Raw genomic sequence first — 22,621 nt, 5'->3', positions numbered from 1 at the left:
TCACAAATTTATTTTCTTTCTATTTTAAATTGGAAACATTTTATTAAATTGGAATCTTTTTTTCTTTTAATTTTGATTCTCTTTCTGAAATTGCTTTTTATCGGTTCAATTCGATAAGAAAATAAAATTGTAATTAAATTTCCTTCTTCCTGGGAACAATGAGCTCAGTCAGACAAAAATAATGCTTTTGAAAAAGAAATAAAAAGGAAAGGGTGGATACATGACTGTTGAAACGCAGTCTGTTTTAAGGAAAACAGAAAAATAAAGAGCGGAACACTTTATAATTGTATCGAAGTAGGAAGAAAAGAGATTGGTGAAAGACTTTCTTTTACAAAAATTACCAGACTTTACAGTTTCGTTGAATTTAATTTTATTGTTTCTTGTTTTTCTTTTCTTTTGGAAATTAGTTTCAAAAGTCCGAAGTATTTATATTTCAAAATCAGCAGTAAAAGAAAAAAATTAATTGAAATTCAAAATTCGACTAGAGAAGAAAAAATATTCTTCGATCATAAATGATTCAAGTTATTTAAAAGTTTGGCGTAACTTTCGTAATTGAAAATATTGAAATATATAAACATATATAAATATATTAAGTACTAAATTATACTAAATTGAATGTCTGGTAATTGCAGTCTTAGGAGAAAAGAATTTCGCAAAATTATAAAAGAAGCGCTAAAAATTCGACGAAGCAAGTGTTTAGATTCTATAATTGGATGTCGACTGATTTAGTATTTAATGGACATTATTGCAGTGGGTAATACTTTTTTTTTGTTTGGAAATCTTACAGTCTGTAATGGGATAGGAATGACTTATAGAATAGAGATAATAGAATAAGGGCAGCGTTCGTCATTTTTTTTTATATAATTGCTCGAAAGAAGTCCTTTGGTTTTCAATCACCTTTCTTAATTCGACGATATTACGAGAATTTTGCTAAACATAAGTCATGATCCACCTAAATTCGAGTGCTTTTCTATTTTTCCCGAGTGCGAGTAATTTTTTTGTTCTTCATTATTTTTGCGAAACGCGGAAAAATACACATTGCTTCGCCTGAAAGGAGTCTCGACGATCTGCAGAGAGGTGTGATCCATCGTCGTTTCGTGATTCATTTTAATTAAATAGGGACAACAAAAGAAGATCGATTTTCCTAAATAACAAAAAAATCACTTTTTTCCGAGTCTCTGAGGCATATTTTAGGTTCTTATCATTTTTCTTTTTGCACCAGACACGGAAAAAATTAGTGTTTGATCATATTATTATTATTAATAAACCTACTAATTAAATTTTTCTTTCTTTCCTTTTTTTCTCTATGAACACACGACCACAATCACACCCGAGTCGTGTCGTCATCATCATAGACGACATTTCTTTTTTCTTATAATTTTTTTTTTCTTTGATTGGTCTAAGGTTTATTTATTTATTTTTTTCTTAAGGATCGTGCCTCGAATCACCTGGATGTTCCTTCGTTCGATGTATCCATGCGAATCTTGTCAACGCGCACAAGTCGTTGGACTTTCCATTTTGACGAATTACTGCTTTCCTCTGGATGCACCATTACAGTCGGAAGTCAAAATTGAACGACTTGGCGAAATCCGTTGTCAGTAGACCCACGAAACTGGAACCCACTGTGGCGTTGTATGTACTCGCTCAATAGCACTCTCCAATTGTGCAATTGTTTCCTCGATATCGTTGTTTACAATTGTCAAATCGAAAAAGTGTCCATACGCCTGCTTCAGCATATCCGACTCTTTCGCTAAGCGCTCCAGGCTTCCGTCGTACTAAAAAAATATTTTTTTCAGTTTTATTTTTCATTTCAATCTATAATTGAAATTTAGTTACTATGCAATATTTTTATTATAAAATACCATTTATTTTGAATTTGAAAAAAGTAAAATAAAAAATAAAATATTATTTTGATCCTAAACAGAAATTTATATTCCAGGACTCGAACTAGGTCCGCAAATCCCGTAAAAGTCCGTTTTTTTAAAAAAGGTCTGTAAAGTACGTAATTTGATTCAAAAAGGATGAAAAGTTAGTAAATTGTAGGATATAATTTGAATAATTTTAGAGAAATTACAAATGATTGTAGAAATTCAATTATTTTCAAAAGTAATAAAATTCTTGGAAAAAATCACAAATTTTTAAAAATTCTTTAAAAATTTCAATTATCTATAGAAATAATTAAATTCTTCTCCGAAATTCAATTATTTTCAAAAATTTTAATAAAATTCTTGTCAAAATTTCAATTATTTTCAAAAATTTTCCTCAATATTATCAATGATTTTTAATAGGTATTTACTATTCTAATAAAACTTTCCAAAAGAATTCAATTATTTAAAAAAAAATTTAATAAAATTCTACACAAACCTTCAATTATTTTCAAAAAATAATAAAAATTTCACAGAAATTTCATTATTTACAAATTTTTTTATAAATCTCTTCGCAATCATTCAATTATTTTCATAAATAATAACATTTTGACAGGGATTCAATTATTTTGGTAAATAATAAAATTCTTATTAGGAATTCAATTATTTTGATAAATAATAAAACTCATTGCAGAATTTCAATTATTTTGAATACAATTTTAATTGAATTCCTCGAAAAAATGTATTTATTCTTAAAAATTTTATTAAAATTCGTCAAAAGAATTCAATTATTTAAAAATTTATTGATACAATTCTTTATGAGAATTCAATTTTAAGAAACATGCAATTATTCAATAAATTGTTTTTTTTTGTATTTAAATAATTGAATTCTGGTTGAATTTTCTAATAAAAATTAATTTAGAAATGGATTTCAGTTAAAATTTTAGATAATAATTGAATATTAAAAGCATTAGAGCATAAATTTTTAGAAATAATTGAATTTTAAAAAGGTTTCAGATTAAAATCTTTGAAAATTTGAATTTTTCATATTTTTAACTAACAATTCTGAGGGATTAATTTTTTTTTTGAGAAATTTTAATTGCGGATTTTTTTATATTTTTTGAAGTTTTTATTTTCTAATATATATTTAATTGAAGAATTTACGAATAATTGAAATTTCGTAAAATTGAATATTGTAAAGAAATAGATTTGAAAATTGTCAAAGAACTTTTTCGAAAGTTATTAAAAATAATCGATTTTAAGAAGAATTTTGTTAATAAATGTTTGGAAATAATAATTTTATCACTAGGTTAACTTTAATTATTATAAAACATGAAGAAATCGATGATCGATATCTTCATGTTTTATAGTTATGAAAAATTTAATGTATAGTTTTAAGGAAAATGTTCTCTTATTTGACTCTGACTGGTCATATTTTTTTCAGCAATTAGTCCGTAAATGGTAAGTAATTTTTCTTTTTTGTTTCAGAAATAATAACACTCTTTGCAAAAATTCAATTATTTTTAAACAAAATTTTAATAAAATTTCACGAACGAATACAACTATTTTCTAAAATTTTAAGCTTCTAAACAAGCCAATTTTTTTTTAAATAGTACAATCTTCGCAAAAATTCAATTATTTAAAAAAAAATTTCACGAAATAATTCAACTTTTTTCTTAATTCGTTACATAATCTTTGCAAAAATTAAATTATTTTTAAAAAAATTTCACGAAATAATTTCATTTTTAAAAAATTTTTGATAATATTTTTCGAAAAATTCAATTATTTTCGAAAATTGTAATAAATCCTTCGAAACAATTCAATTATATTTATAAATAGTAAAATTCTTTTTAAATTTCAATTATATTCAAAAAAATTTCACGAAAAAATTCAAATTCTTTCTAAAATCATTATAAAATTTTTCAAAAGAATTCAATTTATTTCTAAAATTTTAATAAAATTGAGTAATTAAATGTTCAATTTCAATTATTAACAAACACGATTATTTTAAAAACTTGAAAGAGATTGTCCATAAAATTTCATTATTTTCAAAATTTTTCATTAAAATTATTAAAGAAACTGCATTATTTAAAAAAGATCCAAATAATTTCTTCAAAAAGAATTTAATTAGAATTTTTTAAAATTTTAACAAAATTTTTTGCGAAAATTCAATTATTTTCCTAAACAATAAAATTCTTTCAAGAAATTCAATTATTCTCAAATTTTTTGACAAAATTCTTTGCAAGAATTCAATGACTTTCAATAGGTGCATTAATTTTAAAATTGAAAATATACTTAAAAAGAAAAATTATTTAAAAAATTAGGGAAAAAAGCAAACAACAAATAATTTCAAACTGCGAACAGCTTACCGGAATAAAATGATTATTAATATACATAGATTCTTATTTTATAATTGTTAAAAATAACATTAAAATTTTTAAATAAAACTCTAACAATAATGAACGTTTAAATAATATAGATTATTCTCAAATTACTCGTTCCTTTAACAAGAATGATTTTAACGGAAACCTCAATAATTATTCACTAAATCGAAATAATTGGTAAACTAATATTATTATGCATGTTAACAAATTTATGTCAGAATTAAACGAAATGAATACACATACGTTAACAGTTTATATTTAGTATTTCGCCGTTTATATAATTATTCCCAGGAATATTTTAATAAACTAGACAATTATCGTGATTGAAAATAATGAGATGAAATTTTTTTGTATTTTCCACTTTTTAAAATCTTTAACAATTTGCAAATTTTTAAAAATGATTGAACACGACTATACTTATAATAAAATGAATTATTCGCTTAATAGATTGTCGATTTTCGAATAATAAATGAATACGACTATAAAATGAAATTATTCTAATAATATTCTAATAATATATTTAAATAGAATGGAAAAGTAAAAAATGGAGAAAAATTCCAGAAAGAGTAAAAAAAATGAATTAAGTATAAATTAAAAGAAGTAGGATATTATGGAATAAATTGTTAAAAATAAAAAAATGTAATAAACCAAAGAAATTACTTTCTTTCAAAATGAAGTGTATCAAAATTTAGAAACAAAAATTATATGATATTCTTTTTTAGCGATAAATTAACAAAAAGCAAGAAAGCGAGAAAAGTTTAAAGTTGAAAAGAAAAATAAATAAAAAAAATTGCAGAAAAATCTTCAGACTCACGTCGGCAATATTTTGAAGTACGGGCGCGGCAATGAAGACAACATAAGGCGCAAATTCGGCTGTGCGCAAAACTTTTAATGCTTGTGGTTCTACATCAAGAATTGCCATTCTTCCCTCTTCGTGAATTTTTCTTATTGTTTCTAATTTCGTCCCATACATTGCGTCTTCGTGGGTTCCTGTGAAATATTTTTTTTTCGTTAATAAAAATCTCAGATAATTTAATATTTAAAATTTTTAAATATTAAATTATATAAATACAATTTAATTCAATTAATAAAGTAATTCTAATAAATATTAATAACAGAAAAATAATACTAAAAATAAATAAAATAATAAATTTAAATAAATACTTTTAATTAATTTAATAATTTGGAAATAAAATAACAATTTGAAAATATAAATTATTACATTATTTTTGTTAATAAAATTTTGGTTTGACATTATTTAATAACATTGAAAAAAATAATCAAAAAATGAAACTAAAGAAATTTTAACGGTTCGAATTTTACATTGTTTAACATTGTAAATTAATTTTCTAAATTATTGAGAATAATTATTTAGATAAATAAAATTAACAAACTTCAATTAATAATAAAATTAATAAGGGAATGCTAATTTAAAATTTCTGGAAAAAAAATTTTGCTTGCCATATTCCAGGTACTCATTAGCAGCGATATCTGCCATCATTTCATCGTGCGATACGAAATAATAATTGCGTCCATTTTCTTCGTCGTTTCGTGGAGGCCTCGTTGTATCTATAAATAGAAAAAACATTAAATTTTTGTATCCACTTTTTTTTTAATTAAAATTTGTATTATTCATTTCTTATTCTTTTTATTTATTATTTAGTTAAATTTTGATTAAATTTTTCAAATTTAGTTAATTTTTTTATTTTAACAAAAAAAATTCTTTTTCAAGTTTTAAGATAAAAAGTACTAAAATTTTTAAAGATTTTTCATGGAAACATATATGAAATTTATGGGAAAAAGTTGAAAGATAAAAATAAACTTACGTGGAATTGGATAGGCGTATTTATCAGGATGCTTTGCAATTATTGTGTTTTTGATATGACGACGGCCGACTCCATGGGCTCCCAAAAGTACCAAAGTTTTCCGTTGAAAGGCGGGATCTAAAAATAAAAGTTAAACAATAAAAATTCAAATGTCGAATCATGTTTATATACTCTTAAAAAAAAAAACTCCCAATCCTACTCGAACGAGTTTTTAAAAGCTCAAAATCACTCAACTTTTGTTTTCAATATATGTCAATTGTTTCATTGTCCAAATTCTAAAGATTTTTAAATGAAAAAAAATTAAATTGTCGAAAACTTTGTTCTTTTCTTCACTAAATTAGAGAAAATGAAACAATTGAGGTTCGTATTTTTCTTTTTTAATTATTATATATACGAAAGTTTGAATAAAATTTAATATTACAAAGTATCAAAATGTGAAAACATCAAAATATTTCACGTATATAACAACAAAGTATATATAGAATAATTATAAATAAAATATTTCTCACATCATGAAATAATAACGAAATAATTTTAAATGACGTAAAATCCAGATGTTAAAATTTATTAGTCTTATATTATTATGAATTATTTGCTTGCAGCACAAAATTTCACCAGTAATATAAAATATTAATGAGAACACTGTACACGTAACAATTTATAATAATATTATTTATCATATATTAAAAACACACTATTATTTTCAATTTTCAGTTAATAATTTTATGAGAAAATTATTTTGGATTAATTTTATTATTAACAAAAAAAAATTGTGCACACAAGTAAACAAAAATGGAGAAAAAATATTTCATCACACGCAATTCACTTTTGGACTTACTTCTATAATTATTAAGTTCAGAGAGATTTTAAGTTCAATTTGAAGCACAATATGATCTTCTTTTCATTTCTTAAAACCAAAGTAAAGAAAAAGAAATGGTTGTATATTCTGAAATAATATTTAAAAAAAAAAATTTTTTATTTCTTCTGCAATTAAAAATAAAATGTTCAGCAAATTATAATTGCTTGTCTGTCTAATATCAGTTACTATCTACTGACAAATATTTTTAAACCTTATTTTAAAAATAATTCCTAAGCATTTGTCTGACTAAAATCGTCTTTTACTACTGATAATTTTTTAACTACAATTTAAAACAATTTCGAACAGTTTGTCTGACCAAAATCGTCTTTTACTACTGAAATTTTTTTAACAGCAATTCAAAACAATATCAAACACTTTATTTGACTGAAAAGGTCTTGTTCCACTGGCATTGAAAATATTAATCAAATTATTCCACTGTCAAAATACTTTCTATTAATAACTAATAAGTACTTTACTACTGTTGCGAAATTATAACGATATTTTTTCCAAATTCTAATTGTCTGTCTGACTAAAACACATTCTTACTACTTATATCGCAAGATTTGAAAATTGTCGACCCTTTTTTATTTCATGTGACTGAAACAGGCATTTACTAATTTTTACGACTTATAAGAAAATAAGATAAATTTGCTCCTCTTGTCTGGCTAAAAAGACTTTACACTACTGATAAAACTTTACTACAATATTTTTAGAAAATGTTATCTTCCTAAAAATAAACTACTACTATTACTGATGAAAATTTATAACTACATTTTCAGTAAAATTGTCCTTGTATGTCTGACCAAAACTTTTTAATAATAAAAAACTTTTTAATAATTTTTAAATACTTTTTTAATAATCAATAAAATTATTTTCAAACAAATTTTGTTTGTCTAACTGAAATAGACTTCTACTACTGATATTAAAAAATATGACTATATTGTTTTTTACAGATTTTACTTTTTACCTTCGTTTTTTTATTTTTACCACTTTTACTACTAATACAAAAAGTAGTTTTATTATTTTTGGAAAAATTTTAGAATTTTACGTCTGACTTAAAAGGGTTGTTTTTACTATTTATACTAAAAGTATTACATGTATTATTATAAACATTATTCTGAATACTGATCATTTGTCTGACTAAAATTGCCTTTACCTACTGTTGTGAAATTATAACAATATTTTTTGCAGATTTTAATTGTCCGTCTGACTAAAACACATTCTTACTACTTATATCGCAGGATTTGAAAATTTGGAGCACTTATTTCGTCTGACTAAAACAGTCATTAACTACTGACATCATACACCAACAGTTCCACTTATTACTTATTTAAAAAATTTATAATTCTTCATCATGCTTTTTTCTAATTTATACTGTAAGAAAGAATAAAATATATAATACTGTAAATAAAAATACTGTAAAAGACTAAATATTTTTATTATTTACAAAATTTTATAATATCAAGTCAGACAGAAATGGTTCTTTACTGCTCAGAACAAAATTAGAAATATTTGTTCTCTTTGTCTGGCTAAAAAGACTTTAAACTACTAACAAATTTTTTCTAGGATATTTTCAGAAAATCACTTTTTGTCTGACTAAAACAGCTCATTACTACTGGCAAATATTTTTTTAACGTAATTTAAAATATTTTCTAACTTGATTTCAGGAAATTCTAATTATATGTCTTGCTAGAAAAAGAGTTTACTACTAATAATTTTTGCCAATATTGATAGAAATTTCTGACAATTTATCTGATTATATTAAACTTTTATTACTGACATTAAAACATTCTAAGCGCTTTATCTTCTTACCTTTTTCTATTAAAAAATTAACTAAATATTTGCCGAAAAAATAGGATTTAAATTCTGATTAAAACGGTTTTAATAATAGAAAAAATTGCATTTTAATAAAAGTTATTAATTTTTTGCGATAGAAGAAGAAAAAAATCATTTCCTTTTATTTAAATTATATAAACCTTAAAATTAATTAAATAAAGTTTTAATCTAACGTAATTTTCAATTTTTATAAGAAATTTTTAATCTTTACCCAAAAGCAACTTCTAATCATTCAAAGTGTTAAATCAAAAATATTGTTCACATTAACTGGAAAAATATTTATTCCATTTTAATTTAACAAATTGATTATTATTTATTTTTATTTTTATTATTCTATTAAATCAAACTTTGTTTTTATTTTTCTATAATTTATAGAAAAATATTTTCGATGAATTTTTTTCTCTCACGAAAGTTTATGCCTATTATTTTTAAATAATACATATATATATTATCCCATGAATCATAAAGTCAAATTCTTCGGTTATTTGCAAGCGCATATACAATCTGGTTCAGTGTATTTGATTTATTACTGAAGTATTATCGAGAAAATCTGGCAATATGCAATATTGTCAATTGATAAAATGAAAAAAAAACGATTTGTGGTTCAGAGGTCAATATTAATCGAAACGAACATAAAATATGAATATTCTTTAGGAGAGAATTTTTTTTCCTTTATTATTTGGATTAGTTATATTTTTGGTCTCTTCCTTCTTTTTTCCTCTCGCCTTTTTTCACGAATAAAAAATTATTTTTTTAAAATATTATTATTTAATTAAATTTAATACTCACAGGGAAGCTTCACGACCTCTTCATATGTAACCAGATCCAGCTGGTCGAAGACCGCATTGTGCTTCGCTAAATATTTATCTTTATATTGTTTCTTCTTCCGGCCAAATATTGAGCAATTTACTGCAAAAAAAGGAAAATAATAAAACACTATTACACAGTTTTCATCTTTCAAATTGATTTACATTAAATAAATTCAAATTAAAGTCATTTTATTTAAATTTAAATTTAAATTTACTCCAAAAATTAAAATTAACTTATTATAATTAAATTAGACATCCTTTTCAATTCAATATTTACAATTTATAAATAAGGAATAAATTTTTAAATATTTAAATTAAAATATTTATTAATTCAAATATAAATAATTTAATTTTTTGATTACTTTAAGATTTTCAAAATTTTTTTTACATATTTACGATTATAACTGTAAATTTATTACACATTTATTGCAAAATTTTAAAATCGGAACAAATTATTAATTATTTTAGATGAAATATTAGAGTAGAATAGCAATTGGTTATAAATATAATCAAATTAGAATTATAATTTCTAGACAAAAAAATTTTAAATCTTAGAAAAATATTTTATTGTTTATTCCTTTTTTGTTCCAATTTAATTAAAAAATATTATTATTATGAAAAATATAGACTAAAAATCTCTTTCCAGAACTGAAATTTTATTTTAAAATGAAAAATAGTTTATTCTTTTCTCTTGCTTTTATTTTTTTAAAACAATTATAAGAATTGTTCATTTTTTAGATCATTTTCTGCTTTTTTGATCTTACGAAAATTTATAATAGTTTATAAATAACTTACAAATTAATTATTATTAATAATTCGAATGTTCTACTAATTAACTATTAAATATTAATATTTATTTAATATTCAGTATAATTATTCTTGTTTATACAACCGGCCACTACAATAAATCGTATTATTATTAATAATTTGTTTCATTAACATTAATATCAATAATTAATAATCGTTCATTTCAATAATGTTTTAACTAATTGTTTAATTACTTAATTATTATTAATAATTATAATAATATTCGAATTATAAATATTAATTAAAAGTCAGAAAATAGTATTCAGGTAATTATTACGCAGTTGATAAAATATTATTTTCTAAATATTAAATAAAAGAAAAAAAGCTCTTAGCTCTGAAAGAAGAAATGAAAGGTACCTAGAATATAAAATCAAAAAATTAAGTATTAACATTATAATTCCACCCTATACAAAAACAAAAAAAAAATGAGTGCGAAAAGTGTGCTTCCAGCATCAATACAGTGTTCTACGTCGGATATGAGAGATTCGAAAGCTTTTTTCATTTACCTATAATATATAAGTGAAATAATCAATCAATGTTTCACAGCCACTTTTATTTATATGTCAAAAAGCAATTTCTTATATATGTATAAAGCCACACGAGCAGTCGAGCTATCGTTTATTTTTTATTTTTTATACAGGCAAATTTGAAATTTCTCTTCAAATATTCATTGATATATTATTAATTTTTTTTTATTTTAAACCGAGGAAATTCAAATTTAACAATATTTTTTTTTTAAATCGCAGCTCGGAATTCTCGTTTTCAAAGAAAAAAAAAGAGAAAAAAAATATTCCAGCAGTTCACAAGTCGTGAAAAAAAGAAACAATGAAAAAGGAAATTTATGCATGACAAAATGCGTGAAAGGTAAAATACAGTGCCGTGAATGATGCTCTTGCCAAAAAGGATTCGTGCTGAGAAGCTTAAAATAAAGTTACTTATTACACTGAGAATCAAAAATAATTATCTTTGCTATACTGTCAACCAAAAAATTATTTTTTAATTAAACATAATAATTTTGATTCAATAATAAGTTTGATTCAATTAAAATTACGATTAATTCAATTCATAAAATATGTTTAATTCAAATATATTTTTTTGGTTCTACTTATTTTTGAATTAAAAAAAAAAATTTTTCTCAATGTACCATTACGCTATTAACAAGCTTAAATTATTGTTTAGAGTGATGCGTGTACATATATATACAGAAATAATATATGCATATAATTTTTAAATTCTTATAATCCTATATATTATAATTATAATAATTGAATATATTATAAATTTGCTATAATTTTCATTTTAAAAATTTAATTACTATAATTTTTATAGTAATTATAATTTTAATTATATGAATAACATTGTATCGGTATCTCCATTCAAAACTTGCTCCCCTAAAACAACCGAACTGTAGTTTTTCTCCTAAAATTGTTATATTTTTTAGGCCCATTTTTTATTTAAATATCGTGATGTTATTTTGTTTGGATTTATAATTTTATTTTTATTTAAAGTCCAACATTTGTAAAATGAAATCTACTGACAATTTATGATCAGCCTATCAACCAGTAACTTATAATCCAGCGGTCAATAAAGTGGCTATTATTGCCCTAGGGCAATAATGGTCACTTTATTAACCTTGCTCACAGGTCAATAAAGATTACATTATTGACTTACTTTATTACTTTATTATTTAATCATTATTACCCTAGGGCAATAATGGACAGTTTATTTAAACAGCTGGGAATAATATTTCCCTAGGGCAATAATGGCCATTATATTTTAACAGTTAGGAATAATATTTCTCTAGGGCAATAATGGGCATTATATTTACCAGCTGGGCATAATATTGTCCTAGGGCAATAATGGCCATTATATTTTAACAGATGGGCATAATATTGCCCTAGGGCAATAATGTAATAATATAATATTATATATTATATATTACCTATATAAGTATAGAAGAGATCTAAAATATATAAAGAAATATAAATAAAAAAAAGTTATACAATATAGTTCATTGTAAATATATCAGCATGGACTTTAATAGAAGCATTCAATAATTTTTTTCTTTTGTTTTCTAATCATTAGCAGTCGAAAGTTGATAAATATTCATGAAAATATTGATGCAAATACACAACTATCACCTATGTCTATATAAATATTTTTATACCGCCCGGAAAAAAAATTTCATGAATTTTTAACATTTCAGCAGAATCAGAAATTTGTTTATTTTTTTAAAATGTGATTAAACATTCTTTGAATCAAAATTATTCATGAAAATTGTTGAATAATTTATATATTCAGAAAAAATGTTTGCACTAACATATTTATTTGTTTTCAAATATAAATAAATATAATATGAAACATTGGAATATCATTTTTTTTTGTATTTTTTTGTTGTTGTTGAAAATTTCAATTACTGTAAAAATTAATAACAATTAAATATTTAAATATTTTTTAAACTAAAAGAATTCTGTCTTGAAATCTGGGAAGAAGAAATAAAATCAAATTGAAAAAGCATTCAGTATACTTTTGTTGTGTTTACACTCCCGCTTAAAAAATAGAATTTTCAGAATAAATATTTTCTATTCCATTTTCACAATTGCCTATTTTTTACCATTTATCAACAATGTTATATTGTTGATTTTAATTTCAATTAAAAGAAAATATTTTTTGTGACAAAAAAATTACACTCTCACACAGATTTGTATTATAGAGTTTGAAATTTTCCACTCTCGCGATGGGGAGAGAGAGAGAAATTTCTAAAAACCATTATTGTCTTTTTCATCATATTCAGTCTCTCGATGTATTGTTTTCATGTAGACGTATATAATAATTATTATAAAAAGTATCATGAAATGTGAACACGTCCATCCATTTCTCAAATTACTATATATACCGCTGACATATATATTTATAGCAATTTTTCAAAAAATCCCATTTTTACGTTTTTTATACATATATATCCGACTTAAATCACAATTATATTTTGCTATTTTTATGATTCTGCGGTTTTTCTTTTTTTTTATCTTTTTCTTTTCGCATTGTTGTCAATAGAGAAAAAGAAATTTTTGTCACACCTTTCACTATTATATGAGTATAATAATTTTTATACGTATAAGTAAAATGAAAATAAAAACTTTTACAATCTCGGTGTGGAAAATGTCATTTGAAAAATTCCGTTTATATTCTCCTAAGATACCTATACATATATAAAAACGTATGTAATTTATTGCTCCTAAAGCAAAGTCGAGAGGGATAAATTTCATATCTAGAAAAAAATTTTCCTTCCTACAAGGACAAATATTTTGCATTAAAAAATAGTCATTACTATCCTTTACTTTTGTTATTATTATTATTTTCTTTTTAAACCTCAAAAATTACTTAATTATTATTTATAAATAATAATAATAATTATAATAGATAACAATCGTTATATTATATTATTACTATTATTATTATATTTATATTTATATAAGAATATTTATATTTATTATGATTATATTATTATATTATATTTATAATAATAATATTTATATTTATTATAATTATATTATTATATTATATTTATAATAATGATAGTAATAAATATAAACAAAAATGTAATATTAGAGTTGAATAATTATATTATTTATTTTATTTGTACTATGTTTTAGTATACAATTTATAATTATTTATCCTCCTCTATATAAACAAGAATACAAACTTTTGTATTTCATAAATTTTTTAAATCAAAAATATTAATAAGAAACTACTTAGGTATAAAAATATTATAAAATTATTAAAATACCCAGTTTACGGGAAAAATATAACGTTTATGTATTGTGAAAATTTTTTATATTTGAAAAAAATAAATAAAAGTTCATGTAAATTGAAAAATTAATAAATAATGTTGTACTTTTTAAAAAAAAATATAATTTGTAATTTATAAATGTAACAAAAATATAGGATAAGCAACACTTGTTTTAATTATATATTTACCTACATTATTTATTAATTATTATTATCATTATTGTTATTTATTTCTGCTTTATAAAAATGAAAATTTCTTTTTGAATTAGGTATATGTTTATTCTGTCTTGTAGGTTTTTTTTTGTGTGTATAAGACATGCTTCTAAATGAAACCTAAGTGACTGCAGTTTTTTCTACAGCTGCAGACAGAATCGTACCTGTCGAGCCATCGCAGCCTTCGGTGTGAGACGAACATCCTCCTTCTCCTTCAGTGTCTAGCCCCGCACAAAATACAACAACGTCATGTCTTTTTGACATTTCATTATTTTTACAAAACAAAATTATCTACTTTTCCAAAAAACCAACAAAAAAAAATAAAATAAAAAATGTATTCATTATCTCTAAGAGATTTTTTTAAATTATCTACTGGAAAAAAAAATAATTTGATTCTAATTACCGAATCCTTGTTTATTATATTATTAAATAAATATTTACTTGAATCAAATAATTTTTATTTAAATAAAAAAATAGGATTTGAATAAGTAATTTTAGCACAAATCGTATTTGAATCAGAGTTTTTTGCATTTAAAACAAAGAACATTTAATTGAGTTAAATAAACATTATTTGATACAAATAAATATTTATTACAATAATAGGCAAGTAAACGTTTATTTGAATAAAATACATTTTTTAATGTCGAATATATATCTGTATGGATTTCTGTATCTTCAATATATTATTATTTTTATGTATTCAATATATTTTTAAAATAAAATCATTTAAATTTATTAAATAAAAAAACTTTTTTCTTTTTTTAATATATTTAATATATTTTATTTCTCTCCTCTAAATTTCAATGAAAAAAATGAATTTGAAAAATAAATTTGAAAAATAAATTTAAAAAAAATAATAGAAAGGAAAATATAAAAGAAATTCTACTCATTAGAAAACTAGTTGAATAATATTTCCATACTGAAATTCAGTTTTCTTTTCAATCATGTCACCAGTAAAATCTTGGACTTAGAGTTTATCTTGGATTTAGAGTTGAATCAAAGTCGACGATAATATTTTAAATTATAATTTTATTTTCATTCTATAAATAAACGTATTCAATTAATTTAAACGAGAAAAATTAAAAAAATAAAAAGAAGTTTTTTTTCTAAAACAAAAGTTTAAAGCTTTCTCAGAAGCTTTTTTCATAATAAATATATATTTCAGTTAGTTTAGCTCTTTTAAAATAAAAGCTAAGAGTATTTTATGTTTTTACTATAAAAAGTAGGTCGAAACTTGATAAATTAAAAATTAATTTAGAAAAAGCATTAAATTCCCAAATGCTTGAAAATCCTCCATTACTTTTAATCGATATACTTAGTTTCATTTTTTAAATATATTAAATTAGAAACTGACATTACGGTAATGAAAAAAATCCACCTTCAATCCAATATAACATTTTCTTTAATTGAACTCAACGATATTCATATTCTTTACTAATAAAATTTTAAATACGTAATTTTATATTTCTAGTAAAAAAAAAATTTCGTAAATAATGGAGAAAAAATATAATAAACTATTAATCACAGTTGAATTCAAATAAATTTCCCTTCCAAAAACATCAATAATATATATATATATATATTTATATATATACAATATTTCACAATTTGGAGCTAAAACAATATAATAGTGAGACTCGGATATGGAATAATAAAAATTTTTGCAATAAATATTTACAAATTCGTTTCATTCATGCTCAATTTTTATGAATAATCGAGATATATATTTCATGCTTTACTGACAAAATGTATAACTGACATGTATTTTGAATTATATTATATTATGTATATACAAGGTGTAATATATTGTTTTTTTTATTCATCATGTTGCAACTTTTTTTTTATATAATTATAATTGCTTTCTTTAATGCACTGAAATTCGATTCAGCTCTGAATTAATAGAAATGTAAGCTAACAGTGAAAAAAAGCTTTAATAATTAATATTAATAATAATAATAATAATAATTATTATTAATTATTTTTTCGGAAGCGTAAAATACTTCAGAATTTTCCATTAAGAAAACTAGTTTATTAAAGAAAAGATTGTTAACTTCTTTCACATTTGATAAAAATAGTTTATATTTATTTATTTTTTAAAGACGATGTTCAAGTATTACGTACACGTTGATTACAAAAACTACCATTAAATATTTCATCTGTGACCTCAAACAAATTCTCGAATTATGTATAATATATACTATATATACTAGTTATTACAACTAAAAAGTAAAAACAAACTAAAAACAAACAAAGACTGACCAAACTTTTTACAAATGTTTAAAATAATTTTCAACAATTTGTCTGACTAAAATGGTCTTTTCGTACTGTTAATAATTCATTATATATGTTATAATACATTTTTCGGGAACAATAATTCTTGGTCTGAATAAACATAAGCCATTACTACTTTGTATGACTAAAATGATATCTTACTATTAATAATAATTTAAATAAGTTATTTTGAGGCGAATTTTAGTTGTTTGTCTGCCCAAAAATTAGGTAAATACTACTGAAATGTTTTTCAATGGTATTCAAAAAATTTTCTAACAGTTTGTCTGACCAAAAATCGGCTTTTACTACTGATAGTTGTTTTAACTACAATTCAAAACAATTTCAAACACTTTGTCTGGCTAAAAACATTTCACAACAATATTTTCAACAAAATTTTTTTACTTCTATTTTATTTCTATTTATGTTATTATTATGTACATTTTAATTGTATTCCTGCCTAAAAATAAACTACTACTACTGATGAAAATTTCTAACCATATTTTCAGTAAATTAACCTTGCTTGTCTGACTACAACAAGTTATTACTACTGATAACATTTTTTTAACGAAACTTAAAGTAACTGACGATTTGTCTGACGAAAATGTCCTCTCACTACTTTTAATATAATCAATAAAATTATTTTCAGACAAATTTTATGTTTGTGTGACTAGAAACTGGATAATACTGCTGATAATTATTATATATTAAATTGTAATTGAATAATGATTATAATATTAAATAATTAAAAAAATGTTGAGTATAAATTCTAATTGTTTGTCAGCCTGACAATATAAGCTATTACTTCTGAAACTTTTGTATAAAGATTTTCAAATAAAAAACTTTTAACATATTTTCTGACTAAATTTGTGTTTTACTACTGATAATAATAAATTCTAAACTTATTTTCAATTATTAATTGTTTGTCTGGTTATAGAAATGGTAGGGCTCGAACTAGCTTCGTAAATCCCGTAGAAGTCCGTAACTTAGCTTAAAGTCCTTTTTTCAAGAAAACATTACTTATTTCGTAAAAGTCCGTTTTTTTAAAAAAAAGGTTCGTAGAGTCCGTAAATTGTACGATATAATTTGGATAATTTTAAAGAAATTACAAATGATTGCAGGAATTCAATTATTTTCAAAAGTAATAAAATTCTTGTCAAAAATTCAATTATGTTCAAAATTTTTAGAAAATTTTCGTCAAAATTTTAATTATCTTTAGAAATAATTAAATTCTTCTCCGAAATTCAATTATTTTCAAAAATTTTAATAAAATTCTTGTCAAAATTTCAATTATTTTTAAAAATTTTCCTCAATTTAATTATTTTTAATACGTAGTTACTATTCTGATAAAATTTTCCAAAAGAATTCTATTATTTAAAAAAAAAATTAATAAAATTCTACACAAACCTTTAATTATTTTCCAAAAATAATAAAAATTTCACAGGAATTTCATTATTTAAAAATTTTTTTATAAATCTCTTCGCAATTATTTAATTACTTTCATAAATAATTAAATTTTTACAGGGATTCAATTATTTTGGTAAATAATAAAATTCTTATTAGGAATTCAATTATTTTCATAAATAATAAAACTCATTGCAGAATTTCAATTATTTTTAATACAATTTTAATTGAATTCCTCGAAAAAATATAATTATTCTTAAAAATTTTATTAAAATTCGTCAAAAGAATTCAATTATTTAAAAATTTATTGATACAATTCTTTATGAGAATTCAGTTTTAAGAAACATGCAATTATTCAATAAATTGTTTTTTTTTGTATTTAAATAATTGAATTCTGATTGAATTTTCAAATAAAAATTAATTTAAAAACGGATTTCAGTTAAAATTTTAGATTATAATTGAATATTAAAACCATGGGGTTAGAGATAATTGAATTTTGAAAAGGTTTCAGATTAAAATCTTTGAAAATTAGAATTTTTCATATTTTTAACTAACAAATTCTGTGAAATTAATTTTTTTTGAGAAATTTTAATTGCGGATTTTTTTTATATTATTTGATGTTTTTATTTTCTAATATATATTTAATTGAAGAATTTACGAATAATTGAAATCTCGTGAAATTGAATATTGTAAACAAATGGATTTGAAAATTGTCAAAGAACTTTTTCGAAAATTATTAAAAATAATCGATTAGAAGAATTTCAGTTAAAAATTCTTGAAAATAATAATTTTATCACTGGGTCATCTTTAATTATTATAAAACATGAAGAAATCGATCACTCTGAGTGAGTTCATGTTTCATACATAGTTATGAAAAATTTAATTTTTAGTTTTAAGTAAAGTTTTCTCTCATTTGACTCTGACTGGTTATATTTTTGTCAGCTATTGGTCCGTAAAATCCGTATTTTTAAATACTTTCACTGGTTCGAGCCCTGAATTGGGTTTTACTACTGAATTTTTTTACGATATATTAACAAAGCAATTTCTGATTTCTTGTCTGACTAAAATAGACTTGTACTACTGACATTAGACAAATGTGACTACATTGTTTATTTACTACTTTTACTTTTTACTTTTGATTTTTTTCTTTTTTGACACTTTTACTTTTAAAACATAAAGTAGTTTTCTGTTTGTCTGACAAAAAATGTTCTTTTACTACTGAAAATAACAAAATTACAAAAATTTATTTTAGTGAATCCGAATAGTTTGTCTGGAGAAGACAGGGTTTAACTACTACTGTTTGTTTTGAACAACATTCAAAACAGTTTCTAGCAGTTTGAAACTAAATTATTTTACTATAAAAAATCTTTTTCTACTAAAATACTAAATATTTTTATTATTTACAAAATGTTATAATATCAAGCATGACTAAAACGGTTCTTTACTACTATACTGAGAACAAAATTAGATATATTTGTTCCTTTCTAGCAGAAAAAAGAGAATAATTGTTATAAAAAAACTAAATATATATTTACGTAATACTTGAACAGTCCCTAAAAACTCCTCTAAAAAAACAGTTATTTCTTTATGAAATAACTCAAATCAAGATAACAAATATTTTCTGCTTTTTCTATAAAAATAAAAAGGTAAATTTTATATTTTTTTTTATATTCATTGCAGTGAAACTCTCGTGAAGAACAAATTATCATCATATATTAGCATTCACAGAAAAAAAATATATATACGAAACATTTCACACCACATGCGAATTTTATGTGCAACAGACATTCTTTCACGTTCAATATATACAAATATATTGAGGTATTAAACGAAAAATAATGCTGGACAAAATTATTCTTTTAGTTTTAGTTCACAATTACTATTTTTTTTAAATATATTTGTACAAAAAATTCTTCCAAGTAGCTGCATTACTTTCTTTATAATAGATAATATGAACACATCGCAGAATTATAAAATATTAAGACATTCGGTTTGTTTTATAATAATTTAGAGCTGAAGGAAATTATTCAGAAATTCTGGTTATTTTTATTTTAAATAACAAATTTTAAATATAAATTTATCTGTAGTAAGAAATGTTTTCTTAGCTTTTTTATTTAATTAATAATTTTTTATAAATTTAATAATTTATTTCTTAATTTATTTTTATTGTTTAATTATACTCATTTTATGTTTATTTATAAAATATACGGACTAAATGAATAATAAGATTTTTCGTTAAAAAAAAGTTTAAAGTAAACAAAAAATTATGTCTTCAAAATCATTAAATTTATTTATTTTTAATAAGAATTTATTATTATTGGTAGAAAAAATTAAGTATGCGATCTGCTGGAATTTAATTTGTCGCTGTTTTGAAACTCTCATTTCTCTCTTTGCTAAAAAAAATAAATTTAAGTTTCCCATTTAATAGGTATACCTTGAAATTTTGTAAATTTTATTTGTCAAAAAAAAAAAAAACAACACTTTTATTTACATTGAATAAATAAATTTACTTTGAAAAAACAAATTACTTTAAATAAATAAATAAATAATTAAATTCATAAATATATAATCTTTTCCCTTATTGGAATATTTCTTAATAAATATAAATTTTCTCTAAAATATAGTTATTTTCGTCTGCTATAACTTTCCTGTTTGTTTTACCGGGTACACCAATAATTAGACACTTTTTTTTAATGGATTATCTCTATAGAAAAAATTCTCATTAAAAATTCAAAATTCGCGTTAATTCACAGTTTTTTCACCCCAAGGAAGGTTTTAATTATGAAAATTTTCTCTTCTAATGGGATGAAAAAGTTTTGCTTTCGTTATTTCATTATTCAATATACATATTACGTATATATATAAACTCCATGAAGCTCGTGAATATAATGTCGTGCTGTGTACTGTGAGACGTGATTTTATCGTTTATTAACGAGAAATTAAAAAAAAAAATAGAAAATAAAAATTAATTTTTTTATAATTTAATAAAAAAAACAATAGGACTCACCTTGTTCCTGTTTATTTTTCTCCATCGCTAGACAGGCAATTCGCCATTCCTGTAATTCGGGAGATGGTATTAAACCCGCGGATCCAGCCGCGTTGTCTTTTCGTGCCTGCCACCAATGGTGATCGTCTTTACTTATTATTTGTAAAATATCGCCTGTCTTAAATGCGATTCCGGCCTGTGCACAGGGTATCAATTCATCGTCCAATGGATCGTAGTCGAATTGCGCTCGAACGAATATCTGTTAAAATTTTTAAAAATCAAGGAATTAATATTTTAAAGAAACATTTTTATACATATTACAAATATTTACTTGTAAGTAATGTGTATTCGTTTTGCACTTATTTTATACATCGAACGAAATTTTTTTTAACATAAAAATGTATTTTTTTATCGCAGTCATCAAAGTTTTAATTGTTATAAGTATTTTTCAAATAATTTTGAATAATAATTAGATTTCAATTAATTTTGAAACACAATTATTTTTCGAATAATTTTGAATCAAAATTATTTTTCAATTAATTTTGAATTATAATTTTTAATAAAAAATACTTTCTCATATGTGTATACATAAGCTGAGTATGTGAAAATGTAATTAAAATGTTTTGCGTTATGCGTGTCACAAGAGTGTCAAAAATGAGAAAAAATAATTCTAATTTTCTAAACAATGTAGAAACAAAAACTAAGCGAAGAATCGCGAGATAAATTAAGAAATTTAAAAAAGAATTTCTACTATATCTTAAAGAAAAATATTCTGCAAAATAGCCAAAAAAATGTAATAGACAAAATAAATTGAATTTTCAACTTCAATAGAATTTTTGTCTTTCATTGTTGTTGAGTTAAAAAAAATAAAATATTAAATTTTACGTAAAGAAGCAATATATTTTTATAAATGCAAAGACAAATATTTGCATTGTTTCAAAATAAACAAATTTTTCAAATAAAAATAATAATTTTTCCAAAATAAATATTTTTTATAAACAGGAAAATGAAAAATAGTAAAATTTATTAACAGAAAAAACAAATGTCCTAAATAAATCGTAAAAGTATTTAATATTTTTCGTTTATTAATTTTTTTATTTCACTTTTTTGTTAAGATACAAAATAATAAAAAAGTATTAGGATTTTTATTTCAAAAAACAAAAATAAAAAAGTAATACTTATTTTCATTAACAAAAAGACACGAGTAAAGAAGTATTACCACTTTTTTTAAACAGAACATAAAAAAAGTATGACCATTTTCTTTTATTAACAAAAAATACGAAAATAAAAGATTTTCCCATTTTTTGTTAATATAAAAATTAATTAAAAAATGTATCACCATTTTTTATTAAAACACAAAAATAAAAAGTAACATTTTTTATTTGAAAAAAAACACAAAAATAAAATATTATCATATTTATTAATAAAAAAAGTACAAAAAAAGTATTTCCGCATTTTTTATTTCCAATTATTGTAAAATTATAAAACTGCTCATTAGCGTGTTACATTTCATTATCACTGCCAGCAGATAATTTAAATATTCAAAAATTAAAAATTTTATTATCCAGCAAACTA

General features: G+C 22.0%; 1 protein-coding gene across 8 annotated transcripts in view; it reads right to left on the bottom strand.

Moving 5' to 3' along the window:
- Nucleotides 1-1,303: 1,303 nt before the first annotated feature.
- LOC122511553 (peripheral plasma membrane protein CASK) overlaps nt 1,304-22,621 on the bottom strand; it is a 434,675-nt gene continuing 413,357 nt past the window's right edge. For 5 of the 8 annotated variants that reach the window (XM_043626886.1, XM_043626888.1, XM_043626887.1 and 2 more), the window contains 7 exons: nt 21,068-21,305; nt 14,553-14,609; nt 9,560-9,679; nt 6,076-6,192; nt 5,711-5,818; nt 5,064-5,239; nt 1,304-1,775 (listed from right to left, as the gene is read on the bottom strand). In XM_043626886.1, coding sequence (XP_043482821.1) covers nt 1,596-1,775; nt 5,064-5,239; nt 5,711-5,818; nt 6,076-6,192; nt 9,560-9,679; nt 14,553-14,609; nt 21,068-21,305 — 996 coding nt within the window. In that variant the 3' untranslated portion in view covers nt 1,304-1,595. The remainder of the gene's footprint in view (nt 1,776-5,063; nt 5,240-5,710; nt 5,819-6,075; nt 6,193-9,559; nt 9,680-14,552; nt 14,610-21,067; nt 21,306-22,621) is intronic. The other 3 variants (XM_043626890.1, XM_043626891.1, XM_043626893.1) reach the window with 1 other exon arrangement.

This window comes from Leptopilina heterotoma, unplaced genomic scaffold (assembly GCF_015476425.1).
Source record: "Leptopilina heterotoma isolate Lh14 unplaced genomic scaffold, ASM1547642v1 Lhet_87, whole genome shotgun sequence".
NCBI lineage: Eukaryota > Metazoa > Arthropoda > Insecta > Hymenoptera > Figitidae > Leptopilina > Leptopilina heterotoma.
The sequence above is the reverse complement of the archived record's forward strand: the minus strand, read 5'-3'. Positions and strand labels throughout refer to the sequence as shown.